Source organism: Pelophylax lessonae, assembly GCF_965119305.1.
Source record: "Pelophylax lessonae genome assembly, chromosome: 1".
Lineage (NCBI taxonomy): Eukaryota > Metazoa > Chordata > Amphibia > Anura > Ranidae > Pelophylax > Pelophylax lessonae.
Genome location: NC_138768.1, coordinates 218,269,564 through 218,288,978, shown reverse-complemented (window position 1 = coordinate 218,288,978; position 19,415 = coordinate 218,269,564). Strand labels below are relative to the sequence as shown.

Here is a 19,415-nt window from a genome sequence, read left to right as displayed (position 1 = left end):
TTACCCTGCCTAACTTGTTGAAAGCTATAGACCACTTTGGAACTCTATCATATTTTAAAAATAAATTACACCCAGTCACATGCCCTGCATGTTTCACTTACACCACAAAAGGTAGACAATTGTCAGAGCTCCTTTCCATTTCTATGAAAAAAGGACGCCATTACTTATTTGGGTATCCAGATCACAACCAAATTACCGGATCTATATAATCAAAACGTTCTAGTTGCCTTGAAAAAGCCTCAATGGGACCCAAAGGAATGGGAAAATCTTAGCGTATCGTGGTTTGGCCACTCAGCCCTGCTAAAAATGATTATCCTTCCGCATTTCCTGTACCTAATGCAGACAATCCCGATTCACTTGCCAACATCCTTTTTTTGACCTACAAGAAGGCTTGTGTATCATTTATCTGGAGAAACTCTCCACCTCATATCAAATACGCCAGACTCCTCCACTCGGAAACTAAGGGGGAATTGGATTACCAGACCTCTACAAGTATTATTTGTCATGCCACCTCACAAGAATTGTGAACTGGAACATTCATGAAGCCAGGAAACTCTGGGTAACCATAGAAAAATCATTTACACAACCCTCTATTTGTAATCTACCGTGGATACTACCTCAGCATTGGCCACGGGAGACCTTGATACTACAGTAAGGGGAAAACCTGACCCCCCCCCCCCCCCACAGGGGATTCAAGCTCTTTTCTGCACCATAAGTGGCCCTATGATCATGTACGAGCACACCAGTTTTTCTCAAACCGAACCCCTCACTCTCTTGAGAACCTATTGTCTGTGTCTCTCACTAGCGCCTTCCAGTTTTGAACATACAGACAGCTACGTCACTTTCTCTCAACCCAGGGCACAACGTCAACCTAGATAAGGCAACTTACGCCATTTGAATCTTTATGCACACAAACTAACCCACAAAGACACCTAATTTCTTATATATACAGTGCCTTGCGAAAGTATTTGCCCCCCTTCAACTTTGCGACCTTTTGCCACATTTCAGGCTTCAAACATAAAGATATAAAACTGTAATTTTCTGTGAAGAATCAACAACAAGTGGGACACAATCATGAAGTGGAATGAAATTTATTGGATATTTCAAACTTTGTTAACAAATAAAAAACTGAAAAATTGGGCGTGCAAAATTATTCAGCCCCTTTACTTTCAGTGCAGCAAACTCTCTCCAGAAGTTCAGTAAGGATCTCTGAATGATCCTATGTTGACCTAAATGACTAATGATGATAAATAGAATCCACCTGTGTGTAATCAAGTCTCCGTATAAATGCACCTGCACTGTGATAGTCTCAGAGGTCCGTTTAAAGCGCAGAGAGCATCGTGAAGAACAAGGAACACCCCAGGCAGGTCCGAGATACTGTTGTTGAGAAGTTTAAAGCCGGATTTGGATACAAAGATTTCCCAAGCTTTAAACATCCCAAGGAGCACTGTGCAAGCGATAATATTGAAATGGAAGGAGTATCAGACCACTGCAAATCTATGAAGACCTGGCCGTCCCTCTAAACTTTCAGCTCATACAAGGAGAAGACTGATCAGAGATGCAGCCAAGAGGCCCATGATCACTCTGGATGAACTGCAGAGCTCTACAGCTGAAGTAGGAGAATCTGTCCATAGGACAACAATGTCGTATACTGCAAAAATCTGGCCTTTATGAAAGAGTGGCAATAAGAAAGCCATTTCTTAAAGATATCCATAAAAAGTGTTGTTTAAAGTTTGCCACAAGCCACCTGGGAGACACACCAAACATGTGGAAGAAGGTGCTCTGGTCAGATGAAACCAAAATCAAACTTTTTGGCAACAATGCAAAACGTTATGTTTGGCATAAAAGCAATACAGCTCATCACCCTGAACACACCATCCCCACTGTCAAACATGATGGTGGCAGCAACAAGACAATGATCCAAAACATAAAGCAAAATCTACAATGGAATGGTTCACAAATAAACATATCCAGGTGTTAGAATGGCCAAGTCAAAGTCCAGACCTGAATCCAATCGAGAATCTGTGGAAAGAACTGAAAACTGCTGTTCACAAATGCTCTCCATCCAACCTCACCAAGCTCAAGCTGTTTTGCAAGGAGGAATGGGCAAAAATTTCAGTCTCTCGATGTGCAAAACTGATAGAGACATACCCCAAGCGACATACAGCTGTAATCGCAGCAAAAGGTGGCGCTACAAAGTGTTAAGGGGGCTGAATAATTTTGCACGCCCAATTTTTCAGTTTTTTATTTGTTAGTTTGAAATATCCAATACATTTCGTTCCACTTCATGATTGTGTCCCACTTGTTGATTCTTCACAAAAAAATTACAGTTTTATATCTTTATGTTTGAAGCCTGAAATGTGGCAAAAGGTCGCAAAGTTCAAGGGGGCTGAATACTTTCGCAAGGCACTGTATCCTTTACTCTTTGAGGATTCTCCCATCACGCCGGACTCCGCACGCACAGACTGGGAAAAAGATCTTCAGATTTCCCTCTGAGGATGATTGGGATACTATTCAGAAATATATGCATAAAGGTTCCCTCAATGTAGCTATTCTGGAAAACTCCTATCAAATTGAAACCAGTTGGTACAGAACTCCATCCCACTTGCACAAATTCTCCCCATCCATATCAAATACATGCTGGAGATGTGGGAAAGCCGAGGGTACTATGCTTCACATCTGGTGGGATTGTGAGTCACTCCAACCTTTTTGTAAGGAAGTCCATGACATCATTACTCATGTTACTACATTTGCTCTGGATTACTGCCTAGTACAGTATCTTCTACATCATACATCTAACCAAAAAAGAGTACCACAAATCACTGGCCATACATATGGTGGATGCGGCTAGACAATGCATTCCGGTACACTGGCGATCTACACGCATTCCAGCGATTAGAGGGTGGTTCACCAGGCTCTCTAAAATAGAGGAGATGGAAGAGCTTATCTACATCTCCCAAGAGCTATTAACAAAATTTACAAAAGCATGGGCATGGTGGACCCACTTTAAAACTACTAAATGCTTCCAATCCTATTATGATTAAATTAACTATTGATAGATATTCTCTTAGTAGATGAAGAAATAGCCTAAATTGAGCTGCCAGGCAAGAATGAGGGAGCAGGTACAATTCCTGCCATAGTCACACCCTCTGTGCACCTCACCCCCTACCCTGTCCCCCCTCCCCCTGTATCTCTCTTAACCTCCCCCCCCCCTTTTTTTTGTTTTGTTTTTGTATTTTTCTTTTTCTTTTTTTTTTCTCTTTCTCTCTCTTTTCCATCTTCTCTCCTCTGTTCCATGGTCCTGCCCATTCAGCTCTTTCATAAGGGTCTTAAGGACCCCCTTTCTGGTTATTTACAGCAGGATTGAAGTGAACTTATACTGAATTATAATGATCTATGTTACCTTGTATGACAAAAGCTTTTGTTTTCTCGAATCCTTGGATTTAGTGCACTATTTTGTTTTTATGATATGGCTTGCTAGCCATCGACTACCTGTTGTATATTCATGTGTCACAGAATCTGTACAAAAAGTGTTCCGAAGCTCTTGATGTACGCACTATTCTTTATGCTTTCAATAAAAACGTTTATGGGAAAAAAAGAGGGGACTATATGGGATAGACCAATCATCAATGTGAACAATCAAATTGATCAACTAATTAGGATAGCCGTATATGAAACACAATTCTAGTCCATATAGGTCCATACATGGTGTCCTAAAGGAAAATCCCACTCATAATAGGCAGCCAGCTGTATAGAGTGAAGCGACTCTGGAAGACCTAAAATAAAAGAAGACCGCAGTGCCAATCTTGAGTGTAGCATGGAAGTAAACAGCAATTTATTCAAAGGTAATGCACTCACAATTATTGAGATAGGAGGCATCTGAATAACATTGTTTCTCTCTGTATCTGTCTCGGGTGGCTTTAAGTAGGTGCTGGTTCCAGGCGCGGCCTGGCTGGTGGTGTCCAGAGCTCCAAGGCTGGTGGGCAGGCACGTGGAAGCGCGCATTTGGTGCATGCGTGCTCCTTCTTCAGGTCTAAAGAAAGATTGAAAGATTTTGCAACCTTAGCAACTTCAAAGTGAGTCTTTCCAAATTGGAAATACTCAAATTCAATCTAATCAATGGTATATCTCATCATACCCAACCTATGTAACCTCTCAAAACTCTTCATTTAAAGTCAAACCTTTGTTACATTGTAAATTAATGACCTACATAGCCATAACAAAAAGACTCTTGCCTGTTCAGCAGCAATAATGGTCCTAAAAACAGATATACTATCGTGCCTCCTGTATCTGTTTCCAAAGCATACCTATAAACCTCACTGATCTTCGCTCAGTCTAAAACATAATCAGAATATGTATTCATAACCCAGGTGTCCCTTGATTAGCTTACTGCACCCTTACCCCCTCAAAACCTAGAGATTGACTGGTATTCCCAGGTATCACTTATACCATAGTCTCCATTTTAAGCAGTTTTCCAAAGTGCGAGGATAAAAGGAATGTGTGGTCATTTAAAAAGGATTTCATTTTTCATGGACCTCAAATATCTCCCTTGGGTAGATGGAAACTACAAAAATGCACCAGCCATCTACCTTTTCTCACTTGACACGGCCTCCAAACTTGGGGCACATTTTTTTTTTTTCAATAATTTTTTTATTGTTTTAAATGCAAAGGAAAAGAATACACAATAAAACGGTGTAGAGAACGTCCGTTGTGGAGTACATGGGTACAACTTAAAAACACAACAAGTGACAGTCTTCGCAGGGATTCATAACATACAATATTTCCAAGTGATACATTGTTTGCTACATCCCCGGCCGGTCGGTCCGGGCCAGGCCCGGACCCGCCCCCTCCCGGCGCCCCGCAGGGGAACACACTGCGCCGACTGGAGAGGGGAGGACATCCTGACCCCAGCCCATCGCCAACCCCCGGCCTCAGGGGAACCATGCAGCCGCAGTATTGTACCAGATAACAGAACTATAGTGCATAGTAAGGCCGCTCCAGGCGGCACTGTCAAACCCAACGGGATCCCTAGGGGACCGCGTCTTTGAAAGTATGGATCAACAGCGGTTCAGAAAAGAAAGAAGAAAAATAGAAAGAGAGAATAAGAAAGTCTGGGAAGGAAAAAGGGGGGAGTAGGAGGGGTAGAGAAGGAGTAAGATATGGGGGCAAGGGGAGGGTGGTGTCCAGGTCCGTCACAAAGAAGCCGAATAGCCGTGGAGAGGGGCTCCCAGAGGAGCTCCCCATGAGAGTCTCACATGCTACTGGGGTCCCACCAGATATCTCATCCAAGGGTCCCAGGTTTTCTCAAACAGGGGCAATTTGTCCTGGAGGATAGCCACCATTCGCTCGTTCACCATGATCCAAGTTAATTTAGCTTTGAGAAGTTCTAGTAATATCACCGGGGATAGCCATGAGCGAGCTATGGTAATCTTGGCTGCTGTAAAGATGAGAGCGACCAAGCGTTTAGTGTGTTTTGGAGCCATAGTTATTGGCTTACCCAGAAGCGCTTGGATAGGGGATTTAGGCAGGTTAACGCCAGTGAGTAAATATATGAAATTGTATACCCGGATCCAAAATCTGCGGACCTTAGGGCAGGTCCACCAGATATGCATGACCATGCCAGGCTGACCGCAGCCCCGGAAGCACAAAGGAGAGGCCTCTCTGACCGCCGCTGCCAGCCTGACAGGGACCATGTACCACCTCAGAAGAACCTTATAATTGGCCTCTATCAGAGAGGTATTGATTAGGGATTTTGAGTTCAGTACCGCCAGCTGATTCCATTCCGCCCTGTCCATCTCCTCCCCCAGGTCTGCCTCCCATCGAACCATGTATGGTAGTTTAACATCATCATCATGTAACACTGTATATATTGTAGAGATAAATCCCTTCTGTCTATCAATATTGGTACAAAGGTACTCCATTGGAGTCGAGGTAGTTATATCGCTGAAGCTCTTCAGGGAGGAAGCATAATGAGAGATTTGTGTATAGCGGTACAGTTCCCCCTCTGGAAGAGAATATTTGTCCTTCAATACAGTTTTGGAGAGAATACCCCTATTATCACATAAGTCAGCTAGACGAAGAAGACCCTTGTTGGTCCACCAAGAGAAGGCTAGGGGACAGAGGCCCGGGGGAAACCGCGGATTGCCCAGTAGGGGCGCCAGTGGGGCATGAGGAGATCTGAAACCATGTCGTTTCGCCAGACGATCCCATATTCCCAAAGACAGGGACAGGGTGGGACACAGGATCGCGGGGTGGTCCTTTGGCAGTAGCCACAGTAGGTGTTCAATGGAATGAGCAGATACATGACTGGCCTCCAGCTGCATCCAAATCGGGCGGGGTTCTCTAGAATGCTTGGGGCACACTCTTAATGCTAAGTCACATCTTCTTTCACTGCCCAATTCGATAACCTTTCGATTTGACCACCCTGATTTCTCTCACACAGTGGGCTCTCAGTCTTAACAAATGGTCAGTTGCCCTCGACCCCACCCAACCTAAAAAGCGATTACTCCACCCACACCCTGTCCTTGCTTTATATACCACCAAATGCATGCATTCATCAGTTATTTCCTCTCCACTCCACAGTAATCACATCCAGCTGGAAAAATTGTTGCCATATTCTCTGCATAATTCTACTCGATACTCATTCACATCTTATAAATAACAGGAACTCCATATACATCTAACACCAGAAGACTGGGAAAAATCTTTGTCTATCACATACACTGTCTCACTGACCTGCAAAGCAGAGGAGAAAAGCCTAAAATCCCCATCCAATGGTATTGTTGCTCTGCAGAATTCTCTAATTACTCCTTCAAACTCTTGATGTGTTGGAAATGCCTTAGCCACAGAGGCACTATGTCACACATATGGTGGCGATGCCCATTAGTCAATAAACTAGGAGCACTATCCCCTCCACATGAGATTTTTTTAACTGTAATCTGTTTCCCAGAATACAGTACAGGACACAGGACCCTCCCCTCAGTTCTTATGATCTCCCGATTGCTTGCTACAAAACTGAGGATAAGCTGGGAGTGGGAGGGGTCGTATATAGGGGATGCCCCTGCTGCCTTTCACCTGCAGGTTCAGTCACCGGAAGATACATACATATAATCCAGTAATTATTTAAATTGGTTGTAAAGCCTTACATATACCCAGTGAAGTGGCTGGCTTTAGGTGATACACATGAGATGAAACAAATAGGGTTGAGCGAACATGGACTGTATTATTTATGTTCGTACCGAATAATTGGTTTTTTGTTACCCGAACACGGACCCGAAAACTTTACTGTATATTCTTGTAAAAATCCGTGTTCGGTCGTTTTATTTCCGGGTTTTGCATGCATTGGCGCACTTTTCATGGCGGGCTTTAAACAGCCAATCAACAAGCGTTTAACTGGTGTGCCTTAAGCCATCCCAGCCATGCCTACAAATGTATTAGTAGCTGTGATTGGCCATCTGAAGCATGTGACCAAGTCTTTATAAGTCTGAGGCAGCGCCGCTGTGTCATTCTGCTGTGTTAGTTCAGGGACAGAGCACACATCATACGTGCTGGCTGCTTATTAGGGACAGACAGGCAAAAAAAAACATTTGTGTCCGGATAGAATTGAGGGACAGCTCGGAGTGTGTTAGGCAGGGCGAGTTGTAGGCATTTTAGGGCGAGGCTGCTGATTTTTAGGGTCAGTTTTCTACGATCGATTTTGCTGTGTGGGAGAGGTTTTCAGTGACCGATCTACGATCTTATCAATCCTTTTAGGGAGAGGCTGCTGCTGATTTTTAGGGTCAGTTTTCTACAATCGATTTTGCTGTGTGGGAGGGGTTTTCAGTGACCGATCTACAATCTTATCAATCCTTTTAGGGAGAGGCTGCTGCTGATTTTTAGGGTCAGTTTTCTACGATAGATTTTGCTGTGTGGGAGGGGTTTTCAGTGACCGATCTACGATCTTATCAATCCATTTAGGGAGAGACTGGAGATAGGCAGGTGTCAGTGGTCCACATCGCTTTTGCTGTGTGTGGGGTGCAGTGAACACAATTTTTTTTGCCCACTGAGGAGGAGGGAGAAAAGTATTTTTCTATCATTCACTGTGTGCAGCGTTTTTCCTTCAGCTGTGCTGTGCTGACTGATCATACACTGCTGTGTTCAGTTCACATGTGCTATTATTGAGTGGTTTCAAAAATCATACACTTTTTTCTATTCCACTATTCAATATACAGCCTTGGGTTAAAAAAAATTAAATTGTGGCCTGCAGCAGAGCTGAATGATATTTGGGGTTTTTGGGGTTCATCTCATACTTCTGAAGATTTGAGGGTGCTGCCTGTTCCAAACTCCTCCTACTCCTCATCCAGCCTTTTAGGGGTACAAACAATAGTAATTGGGGCCTAGTGTGGTTTTGTACGTGTGAGATACATACACTTTTTTTGATCATATTTTCTATTCCGCTATTCAATAAAAACCTTTGGGGAACAGTTAAATTGCGGGATAGTCTGTGTTGGTACGTGTGAGATCCACCTTTCCAAGTTTTTGGGGTTCATCTCATACTTCTGAAGATTTGAGGGTGCTGCCTGTTCCAAACTCCTCCTACTCCTCATCCAGCCTTTTAGGGGTACAAACAATAGTAATTGGGGCCTAGTGTGGTTTTGTACGTGTGAGATACATACACTTTTTTTGATCATATTTTCTATTCCGCTATTCAATAAAAACCTTTGGGGAACAGTTAAATTGCGGGATAGTCTGTGTTGGTACGTGTGAGATCCACCTTTCCAAGTTTTTGGGGTTCATCTCATACTTATGAAGATTTGAGGGTGCTGCCTGTTCCATACTCCTCCTACTCCTCATCCTGCCTTTAGGGGTACAAACAATAGTAATTGGGGCCTAGTGTGGTTCTGTACGTGTGAGATACATACACTTTTTTTGATCATATTTTCTATTCCGCTATTTAATCAAAACCTTTGGGTATAAACAATTAAATTGCGGGATAGTCTGTGTCGGTACGTGTGAGATACACCTTTCCAATTTTTGGGGCGCATCTCATATGCCGAGGATTTGAGGGTGCTTCAGTCTGCCTCCTGCCTGTTCCGAACTCCTCCTACTCCTCATCCTGCCTTTAGGGTACCAAAAATTGTAATCGGGGCCTAGTCTGTGTTTGTACGTGTGAGATACACCGTATTATAAAATTTTTCCTATTCCGCTATTCAATATACACCCTTTTGGAGTGTAAAAAAATTAAATTACGGCATAGTCTGTATCGGTACGTGTGAGATACACCTTTTAAATTTGTTTGGCGCATCTCCTTCCCCCGCCAAGGATTGCAGGGCGCTTCAGTTTGCCTCCTGTTCCTAACTCCTCCTACTCCGCTTCCTCATTCTCTACCGCCTCCTCATCCGGACAGCGTAACACCTTCACCACCAACTTCAGCACGGCCAGGGGTAAACGACAGCAGGCAGTTTTAAAACTTGCCTGTTTGGGGGAAAAACCACACACCGCGCAGGAGTTGTGGAGGAGCATGGAACAGCAGACAAATGAGTGGTTGCTGCCAGCGAGCCTCAAGCCCCGCCTGGTGGTGTGCGATAACGGGCGAAATCTCATAGCAGCTCTGGGCCTAGCCGGTTTGACGCACATCCCTTGCCTGGCGCATGTGCTGAATTTGGTGGTTCCTTAAAAACTACCCCAATATGTCAGAGCTGCTGCAGAAAGTGCGGGCTGTCTGTGCGCACTTTCGGCGTTCTCACCCTGCTGCTGCTCGCCTGTCAGCGCTGCAGCGTAACTTCGGCCTTCCCGCTCACCGCCTCATATGTGACGTGCCCACAAGTTGGAACTCCACCTTGCACATGCTGCAAAGACTGTGCGAGCAGCAGCAGGCCATAGTGGAGTTTCAGCTGCAGCACGCACGCGTGAGTCACTCTGCGTAACAGCACCGCTTCACCACCAATAACTGGGCCTACAGGCGAGACCTGTGTGCCTTGTTGCGCTGTTTTTAGTACTCCACCAACATGGCCAGTGCCGATGACGCCGTTGTCAGCTTAACTATCCCACTTCTATGCCTCCTTCAAAAAACAATTCGGGCGATGATGGAAGAGGATGTGGCACAGGAGGAGGAGGATGAAGAGGTAACATTTCCAAGGCTTTCAGGGCAGTCATTCACAAGGGGCTCCGAGGGTGGGTTCCTGCACACAAAAACGCCAGGGACACAATTGTCCAGCAGGAGCACAGTTCTGGAGGAGGAGCTGGAGGAGGAGATGGAACCATGTTCACAGCAGGGTGGCACCCAGGCCAGCTCATGGCCATCACTGGTGCGTGGCTGGGGGGATACAGAGGACACGGACGATACACCTCCCACAGAGGACAGCCTTTCGTTGCCTCTGGGCAGCCTGGCACACATGAGCGATTACATGCTGCAGTGTCTCCACAACGACCGCCGAGTTGCCCACATTCTAACTTGTGCTGATTACTGGGTGGCCACGCTGCTGGATCCCCGTTACAAGGACAACGTACCGTCCTTAATTCACTCACTGGAGCGCGATCGCAAGATGCGCGAGTACAAGCGCACGCTGGTAGACGCGATGCTGCTGGCATTCCCACCTGACAGTGGGGCCACAGTGGAAGCACAAGGCAGAGGAGGAGGAGGAAGAGGTCGCCAACGCAACCAGGGCACCGCCAGCACCTCAGAAGGCAGGGTTAGCATGGCCGAAATGTGGAAAATCTTTGTCAGCACGCCACAACAAACAGCAGCACCAGCAGCTCATATGGAACGTCTTAGCAGGAGGCAGCATTTCACGAACATGGTGGAGCAGTATGTGTGCACACGCCTAGACGTACTGAATGAGGGGTCTGCCCCCTTCAACTTCTGGGTCTCCAAGTTGGGCACATGGCCTGAGCTTGCCCTTTACGCCTTGGAGGTGCTGGTGTGCCCTGCAGCCAGTGTATTATCTGAACGGGTATTTAGCACGGCTGGGGGCGTTATCACAGACGAGCGCAGCCGCCTGTCCAGAGACAATGTGGACAAGCTCACGTTCATTAAAATGAACCAGGCATGGATCCCACGGGACTTTTCCGTACCTTGTGCAGAATAGCGATGGATACCGACCTTACCCAGCCATTGTTCTATTTTTGCTCTTTCTCACTCTTTTGGGGTGTACCCTCATTTAAAATTTCTGAAAAGAAGCAGTGTTGGCTACCTCGTCCTCCTCAGGGCCAGATTAACGTAGGGGCTATTGGAGCTGCAGCTCCAGGCCCCTACCTTTATATAGGCCCCGGGTTGGCCATATTCACTGTTACCGCTCTTCTGTCACTTGTAAACACAGAAGTCTGGCTTCTATGCTCGCTTCCCCATGCAGCTCCCTCAGAACCTCCCCACACAGCACGAAGGCCGGACAAGGAGGGACAGTTGCCGATGCATGGATGTGTTTATGGGCTTCAGAGACAGCATCCCATGTTGAATTAGGCATGCATGGCTGCACCCTTCCTCCTCTGGGTGCATGCCAAGGCACGGCCCTTAAGGCCCTTCAAAATCCTCAGCACCAAGCCCATGATGCTCTTAATCCGGCCCTGGTCCTCCTCCACCGCCGCTTCCACCTACACCGCCCATAGGTGTGCGCAGCCTATTGCATTAGGGTGTGCACCCCAAAGTTGAAATACACATGCATGTGTTTGAAACTGAATATGAGAGATGGCGCTCAGTTTGCATATAAATGGTAATAAACCCCAGTATAGACTTAGGTGAATAGTCTCATGAACACTTTATTATATTGATCCAACGGTAAAGCATACTATGGATGAAACAAGATCAGTCCTACCGCCCCTTGTAGCCTCTGGACATTCACACCGATAAAGCTACTATTGTAGCGAAACATGTCGTTGTGGCGATCGGGAGGCTCTTCAGAAGTAAACTCAGCCAGTCCCCCGTCCTTGACATCCTGGTAATCCTGTAGCCGGCCGTCTGCGGATCTTCGGTCCCACGCAGTGACGTCATCAAAGTGCGACTCCCGAGGCTCACACCGGGCGCCGAGGGAGTGTGACACAGAGGCTCCGATCTGAGGAAGCGGCCGCACATCAGACCGATTGAGCCCTCCTGCCTGCGACCCTATCTGACAGCCAGTTTCTAACAGTAGCCACCGGTTCCCTATAGGATTTCAATACCATCGGTGTGAATGTCCAGAGGCTACAAGGGGCGGTAGGACTGATCTTGTTTCATCCATAGTATGCTTTACCGTTGGATCAATATAATAAAGTGTTCATGAGACTATTCACCTAAGTCTATACTGGGGTTTATTACCATTTATATGCAAACTGAGCGCCATCTCTCATATTCAGTTTCAAGTACATTTTCTATGCTGTCTTGCACCAGGGATTGGGCGAACAGTGTTGCTATCCCCATACATTATTAACACATTAACTTTTGTTCATATGTCTTTGTGTATCCTCTGTGAAGGGACATTCCAGGACTTTCTAATTTTGGAGTAGCGGCAGAACTTTTTGGTAAAAGTTACATGCATGTGTTTGCCTACATGTACATGGCCCCGATACATTACTCTCCCTGCTGGCAAAGAGAAATAGAGCAGAGCAGGTCCGAGGGAGATCTTTCCCATCTCCTCACTGGCAAACAGAGCGATAATGCTTTGTGCCCTAGGTGATTAGGGTGTGCCCAGGCACATCCGGCACACCCTGTGCGCACGCCTATGAGACCGCCACATCCACCACCTCAACCTCCCTCCTACTCCATATGGGCCTCGTCCTTCAGAGATGAAGAACATTGTTTTATTTTTCTGTTTTTTTTTTTAAGTTATTTCCCTATCCATATGTTTGCAGAGCACTTGCCATGCTCTTCACAACATTTTGCTGCCATTTGCAGCACACTAGCCCTTTCCATTGGTGTTTTAGAGCCATTTTAGTGCCTGAAAGTTCGGGTCCCCATTGACTTCAATGGGGTTCGGTGTCCGGGAAAAGTTCGGCAAAAGTCCGGGACACGGACCCGGACTTTTTTTTAAAGTTCGGCCGAACACAGACATCCAGGTGTCCGCTCAACTCTAGAAACCAATCCTCCAACATAAGTTGTACCTGTTTTTCTGTAACCCTCTTTTTTTTTTTTTTACAGTGGTTTAAAGTTCAGAATTTTTACAGCTTGTCTCCAGTTTCAGAAAGCAGTGGAGGGGAGCTGAAGTTACTATGCAGAGCTCAATTAGGAGAGCTGATTGGAGGGATGGGACACATATCCCCCTTCACACGGGAACAGAGTTGAGGCTGTCAATCACATCCAGTGTGCTGGAGCTCTCTCCACGTCACCTTTTTTCTCTTGGTGTCAGGAAAACTTGTCAGAAGTGACTCATGCTGATAGCATAGGAATGAGGCAGCATACCGAAATTACACTTAGTGCTCTGAATTGAAATAAGTACATACTATAGAGAGATATGCTTTGTTCATATTTCGTGTCCTGAGCTTTACAACCACTTTAAAAAAGCATGTCTTCTGTACTCCAGCAAACAGATTTTACGAAGTCAAAAATCTATTTTTTCCCAGATTGACCAGTGATCAATTGAATATAACAAGTTGTACTATAAGTATAAATATGCATATTGTATTCTGCAATTTTTCCTGTTTATTTTGATACCAACATAATGTTTCTAGGACACAGCATAGCAAAGGTATTCCCAAGTGAAATTTAACTCTTTTTTTATAAATGCATTTTGTTATATTTTAAGAAAAAGATTATTTGTAATAGAAAGATTGTCATTTCAAAGTAAATCATTTTCTTTCATAGGGTACGCGTCTATGACATGCGATGCAGCAAGTCTCTGTGTTCTTTTTATGCTCACCACTTGGGGGTTTCAGCTGTTCGTATGGATGACTGGAAAGTGGTCTCTGGAGGAGAGGAGGGTCTGACCTGTACATGGGACCAGAGGATGGGTACCAAACTTTGGGAGATGCACGCAAGGTACTGTTTATTTTGTTATTTAGCTGCATGTGTGTGTGTGTGTGTGTATATATATACACACACACACACACACACACAATATCTCACAAAAGTGAGTACACCCCTCACAGATTTTTAAATATTTTATTATATCTTTTCATGTGACCACACTGAAGAAATTACACTTTGCTACAATGTAGTGAGTGTACAGCTTATATAACAGTGTAAATTTGCTGTCCCCTCAAAATAACTCAACACACGGCCATTCATAATAATAAAGTGTAAATTAAATACCGCTAGCTGCGCAGAAAATGCACTCACCATCTGCAAAAAGTAAATATATCAAAAAAATAAATATTCAATAAATTCAAATGTGATCAAAGTTTCAGTGATCACAATTCAAAGTGATCATAACACCCAATTAAATTAATACACATAAATAAATATAAATAACAATTGTCCACATCCAATCTCTTGTGCACCAAGAAAAAGTGATATTATGATGAATAATAGATGGTGAAAAATCTTAAATGAACGGTGATCAGGTGATGATGAGTCCCGTGCTGTATATAAGGGTCACCACGGGTTCCGCCTCCTCTGTGATTCTACTCCTCTTCAGCCAAATAACTCACCCCACAATATGGCCCACCATCAACATGGTTAGGGCTAACAGCGCAGTATGGCAAGCAATCACAGTACTCCACTTCCAGTATTAATTCCTTGGCCAGCTCCTCCTCTCCCATCCATATGCAAGAGAAACAGAAGAGTCCCACTAGCGCAATAACGTTTTTAATATTTTATTGTAAAATAAAGTACAAGCCCCATTTAGATTGCACTTACTCTAAAAAGAAAAGTGCCTAAAATCGTACCAGTGGGTCTGGCGTGTTCACCCGGTCTTCCTCGCCTCCACGGCGGTATGTCAGACCTGCGAGCACTGCCACTGCTCACCCGATGTCCTCTTCCGGTCTGCCGTGTAGCCACGCCCTTGTCAAAGTCGGATGTGACAAAAAACGCGTCAGAGCGTGATTACACAGCAGAACGGAAGAGGAGATCGGGTGAGCGGTGGCGGTGCTCGCAAATCCGACATACTGCCGTGGAGGCGGGGGAAGACCGGGTGAACGGTTTATAAAAAGTTTATTTCCCACAAAGGGGTAAAATCATATCACAAAGGCTCAAAATGACAGGCAACCGCTGACATGCAGAATGGCGAGCGGAGTGTTCTGGCTTGCGCATATCAGCGGTTGCCTGTCATTTTGAGCCTTTGTAATATGATTTTACCCCTATGTGGGAAATAAACTTTTTATAAACCTGCTACACTATTGGAGCATTTCCTTTCTTACATACCCCGGCCCCTAACCCTGAGGAGTGGAACAAGGTGAGGAGGAGTCTAGCCTTTACCTCATATTAGGAGCTGTACATGGGAACCCAGTTTCTGGCCTGGAAGGCCTACAAGCGTGATTGATCTTAGTGCTATACAGCACATAAGACCCACTACCTCTGGTAAGTAATCCATTTTTTCCATACTTTCTAGAAAAGGAACCCATGCCACCAAAAGTCACAAACCTAATGAATAATTGAGCACAAAAGCATCTGCACCTTGATTTAGATCCTGAAGATTTTTTGGACTTTTTTTTATTGTCACTTATATGGGCTTTTTCTGCACATTTATTTGCACTATTGCATATTTTTTGATCTGTCACCAATATAAGTTATTCACTTGCATTACTATAATTATTTACTCATCTCATTGATTGCACTAGAAATTGTATTGTTATTATTAATACTATTTTCAATTTTATACGTATTAATTTATCATACCTATTTATATATTGCACTAAGAAAATTAGCAAGCGCTGTCATTAGCCTCGATATTGACTATTTTTGACATATATCTATCCCTATAGCTGCTGCTGCATTTATTTAATTATTTTAAGCTTTGAACACATATATCACACCTAGGTGCTGGGGGATACACTTCAATTTTAGTGTCATCCTTTTTCTATAAAAGTGAGTACACCCCTAAGTAAAAATTTCCAAATTGGGACCAAAGTGTCAATATTTTGTGTGGCCACCATTATTCTCCAGCACTGCCTTAACCCTCTTGGGCATGGAGTTGACCAGAGCTTCACAGGTTCCCAGGGTGACGACATCACGGAGCTGGTGGATGTCAGAGACCTTGCGCTCCTCCACCTTCCATTTGAGGATGCTCCACCAATGCTCAATAGAGTTTAGGTCTCGAGACATGCTTGGCCAGTCCATCACCTTTACCCTCAGCTTCTTTAGCAAGGCAGTGGTCTTCTCGGAGGGGTGTTTGGGGTCCTTATCATGTAGGAATACTGCCCTGCATCCCAGTCTCCAAAGGAAGGGGATCATGCTCTGCTTCAGTATGTCACAGTGCGTATAAATAAAAAATGCCTTGCAATTAAAGTGCTATCAATGTAACACATACATAACCACGAAATTAAGCTTGGTCTAATGCGCAGTGTACTCCTCCCAAGTCACAGATGATCAATCAATTCCCCCCAGGTGGGGATCCTACCATGGATAACTTCTCCTTATACCAATCAATCGATGTGACATAAAAAAATAGAAGGATCTCCAATAGTGCTTAAATCCTTTTTAAATTTCAATTTATTAAGAGATTTACTCACATAATCAATGTGCTACAGTGCACCTGACTTTAGAAGGCATTCCGACGTAAATATGTTGTAGTAACAGCGGGTTGTGTGAATGGTCAGCCTCTCTGCTCGCAACCTCTCCGTTGATTATTATGAGCTGCCATCCGAGCTTCTCCTCTACGAGTGACGACACAGGAACCACGTGTCTTCCTCAGGGAGGGGGATCGTGCTCTGCTTCAGTATGTCACAGTACATGTTGGCGTTCATGGTTCCCTCAATGAACTGTAGCTCCCCAGTGCCGGCAGCACTCATGCAGCCCCAGACCATGATACTCCCACCACAATGCTTGACCGTAGGCAAGACACACTTGTCTTTGTACACCTCACCTGGTTGCCGCCACACACGCTTGACACCATATGAACCAAATTGAGTTTATCTTGGTCTCATCAGACCACCGGACATTGTTCCAGTAATCCATGTCCTTAGTCTGCTTGTCTTCAGCAAACTGTTTGCAGGTTTTCTTGTGCATTATCTTTAGAAGAGGCTTCCTTCTGGGATGACAGCCATGCAGACCAATTTGATGGAGTGTGCGGCGTATGGTCTGAACACTGACAGGCTGACCCCCACCCCTTCAACCTCTGCAGCAATGCTGTCAGCACTCATACGTCTATTTCCCAAAGACAACCTCTGGATATGACGCTGAGCACGTGCACTCAACTCCTATTGTCGACCATGGCGAGGCCTGTTCTGAGTAGAACCTGGCCTGTTAAACCGCTGTATGGTCTTGGCCACCGTGCTGCAGCTCAGTTTCAGTGTCTTGGCAATGATCTTATAGCCTAGGCCATTTTTATGTAGAGCAACAATTCTTTCTCTGTCGCTCATTGACAGACGCAGTCCTCCTTGATTAATATCAACTCGGGTTATACTGCCCTCTACAGGAGTAGGACTAGACAGGAAAGAAAACGTTCTGGCCACACCCTAGGGGCAGTCCCAGAGGGTATATCCTCTCACTTCCTGCTACAGCAAATCAGTTTTTTTTCTGTCTAGTTAGGAGTAAGGACCTAGATTCCTTGCTAGGATCTTCGGTCCTGGCAGGATTTTTTTAGAAATACTTTTTTTAGACAGCTTTTTTTCTCCAGTGTTCCTGTGAGATCTTCAAGCAAGTACGCTGAAACTGGGCGACGGGCTGGATGTTGAGATCCAGTGGTCACCCCAGTTCAGCCTACGAGCGCGTGCAGGCCATAGCTCCGCTCTGGGTCGGCCGCGACATAGTCCCACTGGACGGGGACTGACCCTGCGAGTTAAACGTCTCGCCTGGACGCCAATGACCAACAGAGTCACGGCGTCCGTATTGGTCGACAGCCCCCCCACCCCGTTGGAGAGGGGTTCTGTCAGGAGTTGGCGCCCGCCTGGTTCCGGTATGGTGAGTAGAATGTTCCCCCTCTCCCCCTGTCGGGTTTGTTGGTGGACGCGGGCCCCTCTCTGGGATGGTCGGACACTCAGTTTCTGGGTCTCCCCTCTATCCTATAACAGGTCACAGATCCCCCAATTTGAGTGTGATTTTTGTGAATAGAAACCAGGAGGCTTGGTTTGGGAGCTGACTATCTAAGGTCACTATATGACTGTAAGGGTGACTGAAGTCAGTGGCAGACTACTAAAAGGCATTACTATTGAGGTATAGAGGTATCCTACCTGTCTAGTGTGTACACAGGCCGATGCCTATGCCTGAGTTACTGCAGCCACAGATCGCCATCCCTCCAGAAAGCCGGTCACTTCCACAGGCCGCACAGCCTCCCGCAGGCCGAGGACACCTCCCCCAGGCCGAGGCACTTCCGCAGGCCGCACAGGCCGAATGCACACATCCCGCAGGCCGCTGCTAACTTGCAAGCCGCCGCTATCCTACACAGGCCGCCGCCATTTTCCTGCAGATCGCACGAGGCCGCCATATTGGCGTAGCCTCGTGTCTCCAGCATGGGGGCGGCCATGTTTGAGGTGACCAAACACCTCGTGGAGCAATTGGGAGGCGCCGGAAGGCGTGTAAAGGGGCGGAGCCGCCTCTTTGGCCCAGGGAAAGCAAGCCAAAGACTTCCTGTCTGTAACAGACAGTGCTGGAAGCAGGTTGATAAGAAACTTCTGTGCATCAGGTGAGCCTTGGGGTCTCTCTCTCTCTCTCTTTCTGAGGGGTCCAAGCAGGTAGACTGAGGGACGCTACTGCGCTGGGGGACTAAGTTAAAAAAAAAAAAAAAAAATTTTGTGTTTGCTGGCAAGTGTCTTGTTACATGAACCCTGCCACTCATGTATCCCCACCTGATCCCCTCAGGGTGGCCGCAGGACCCTCCAGTACCCCACTTGTGATGATGCATTATCAGCAGTTTTGGAGTCTTTGGTGTCCCGGGTGGAGGTAGCCTGTCAGGGACGGGGGTCAAGAGCGACCCCCCCCGCCTACCCCTATGTCATCTGATACCTCAGATATGGATTCTGAGCTGGTCATTGCAGTCCCTTTTCTGGGGTTGTTGTCTCAGGTACGGTCTTCTCAGACAGTAAGGAGGACGCTTCTGCCTCCGCCATAGCACAAGAAGCGTTGGTGGAAGCACTAGTTGTGTCTTTCCGGGAAACCTTAAATCTTGAGGTTACACCGGCAGAGGTAGCTGAGACTCGTATTCCTTTTTTGGTACTAGCAAGCCTACCAAAATGGTGAAGGGTTTCCCTTGCCCAAATAGGGTCGTCCGTAAATGAGCCCTGCTATTTCCAAACGCATGGCTAGGCGCTATCATTTTGAGGAATCCCTCATTACAAAGATGGACGGTACCACCAATAGTGGACTCACCGATTTCCAGACTAAATAAAGCCACTGTTATCCCGTTGGATTGACAGAATGGGCCCCACCCATCTCT

The 19,415-nt window shown here is 45.8% G+C and overlaps 1 protein-coding gene across 2 annotated transcripts in view; it reads left to right on the top strand.

The window, feature by feature from the left end:
• Positions 1–19,415, top strand: part of FBXW8 (F-box and WD repeat domain containing 8) — a 315,006-nt gene that overhangs the window by 245,993 nt on the left and 49,598 nt on the right. For both annotated transcript variants that reach the window (XM_082252220.1, XM_082252219.1), the window contains one exon: positions 13,751–13,924. In XM_082252220.1, coding sequence (XP_082108346.1) covers positions 13,751–13,924 — 174 coding nt within the window. The remainder of the gene's footprint in view (positions 1–13,750; positions 13,925–19,415) is intronic.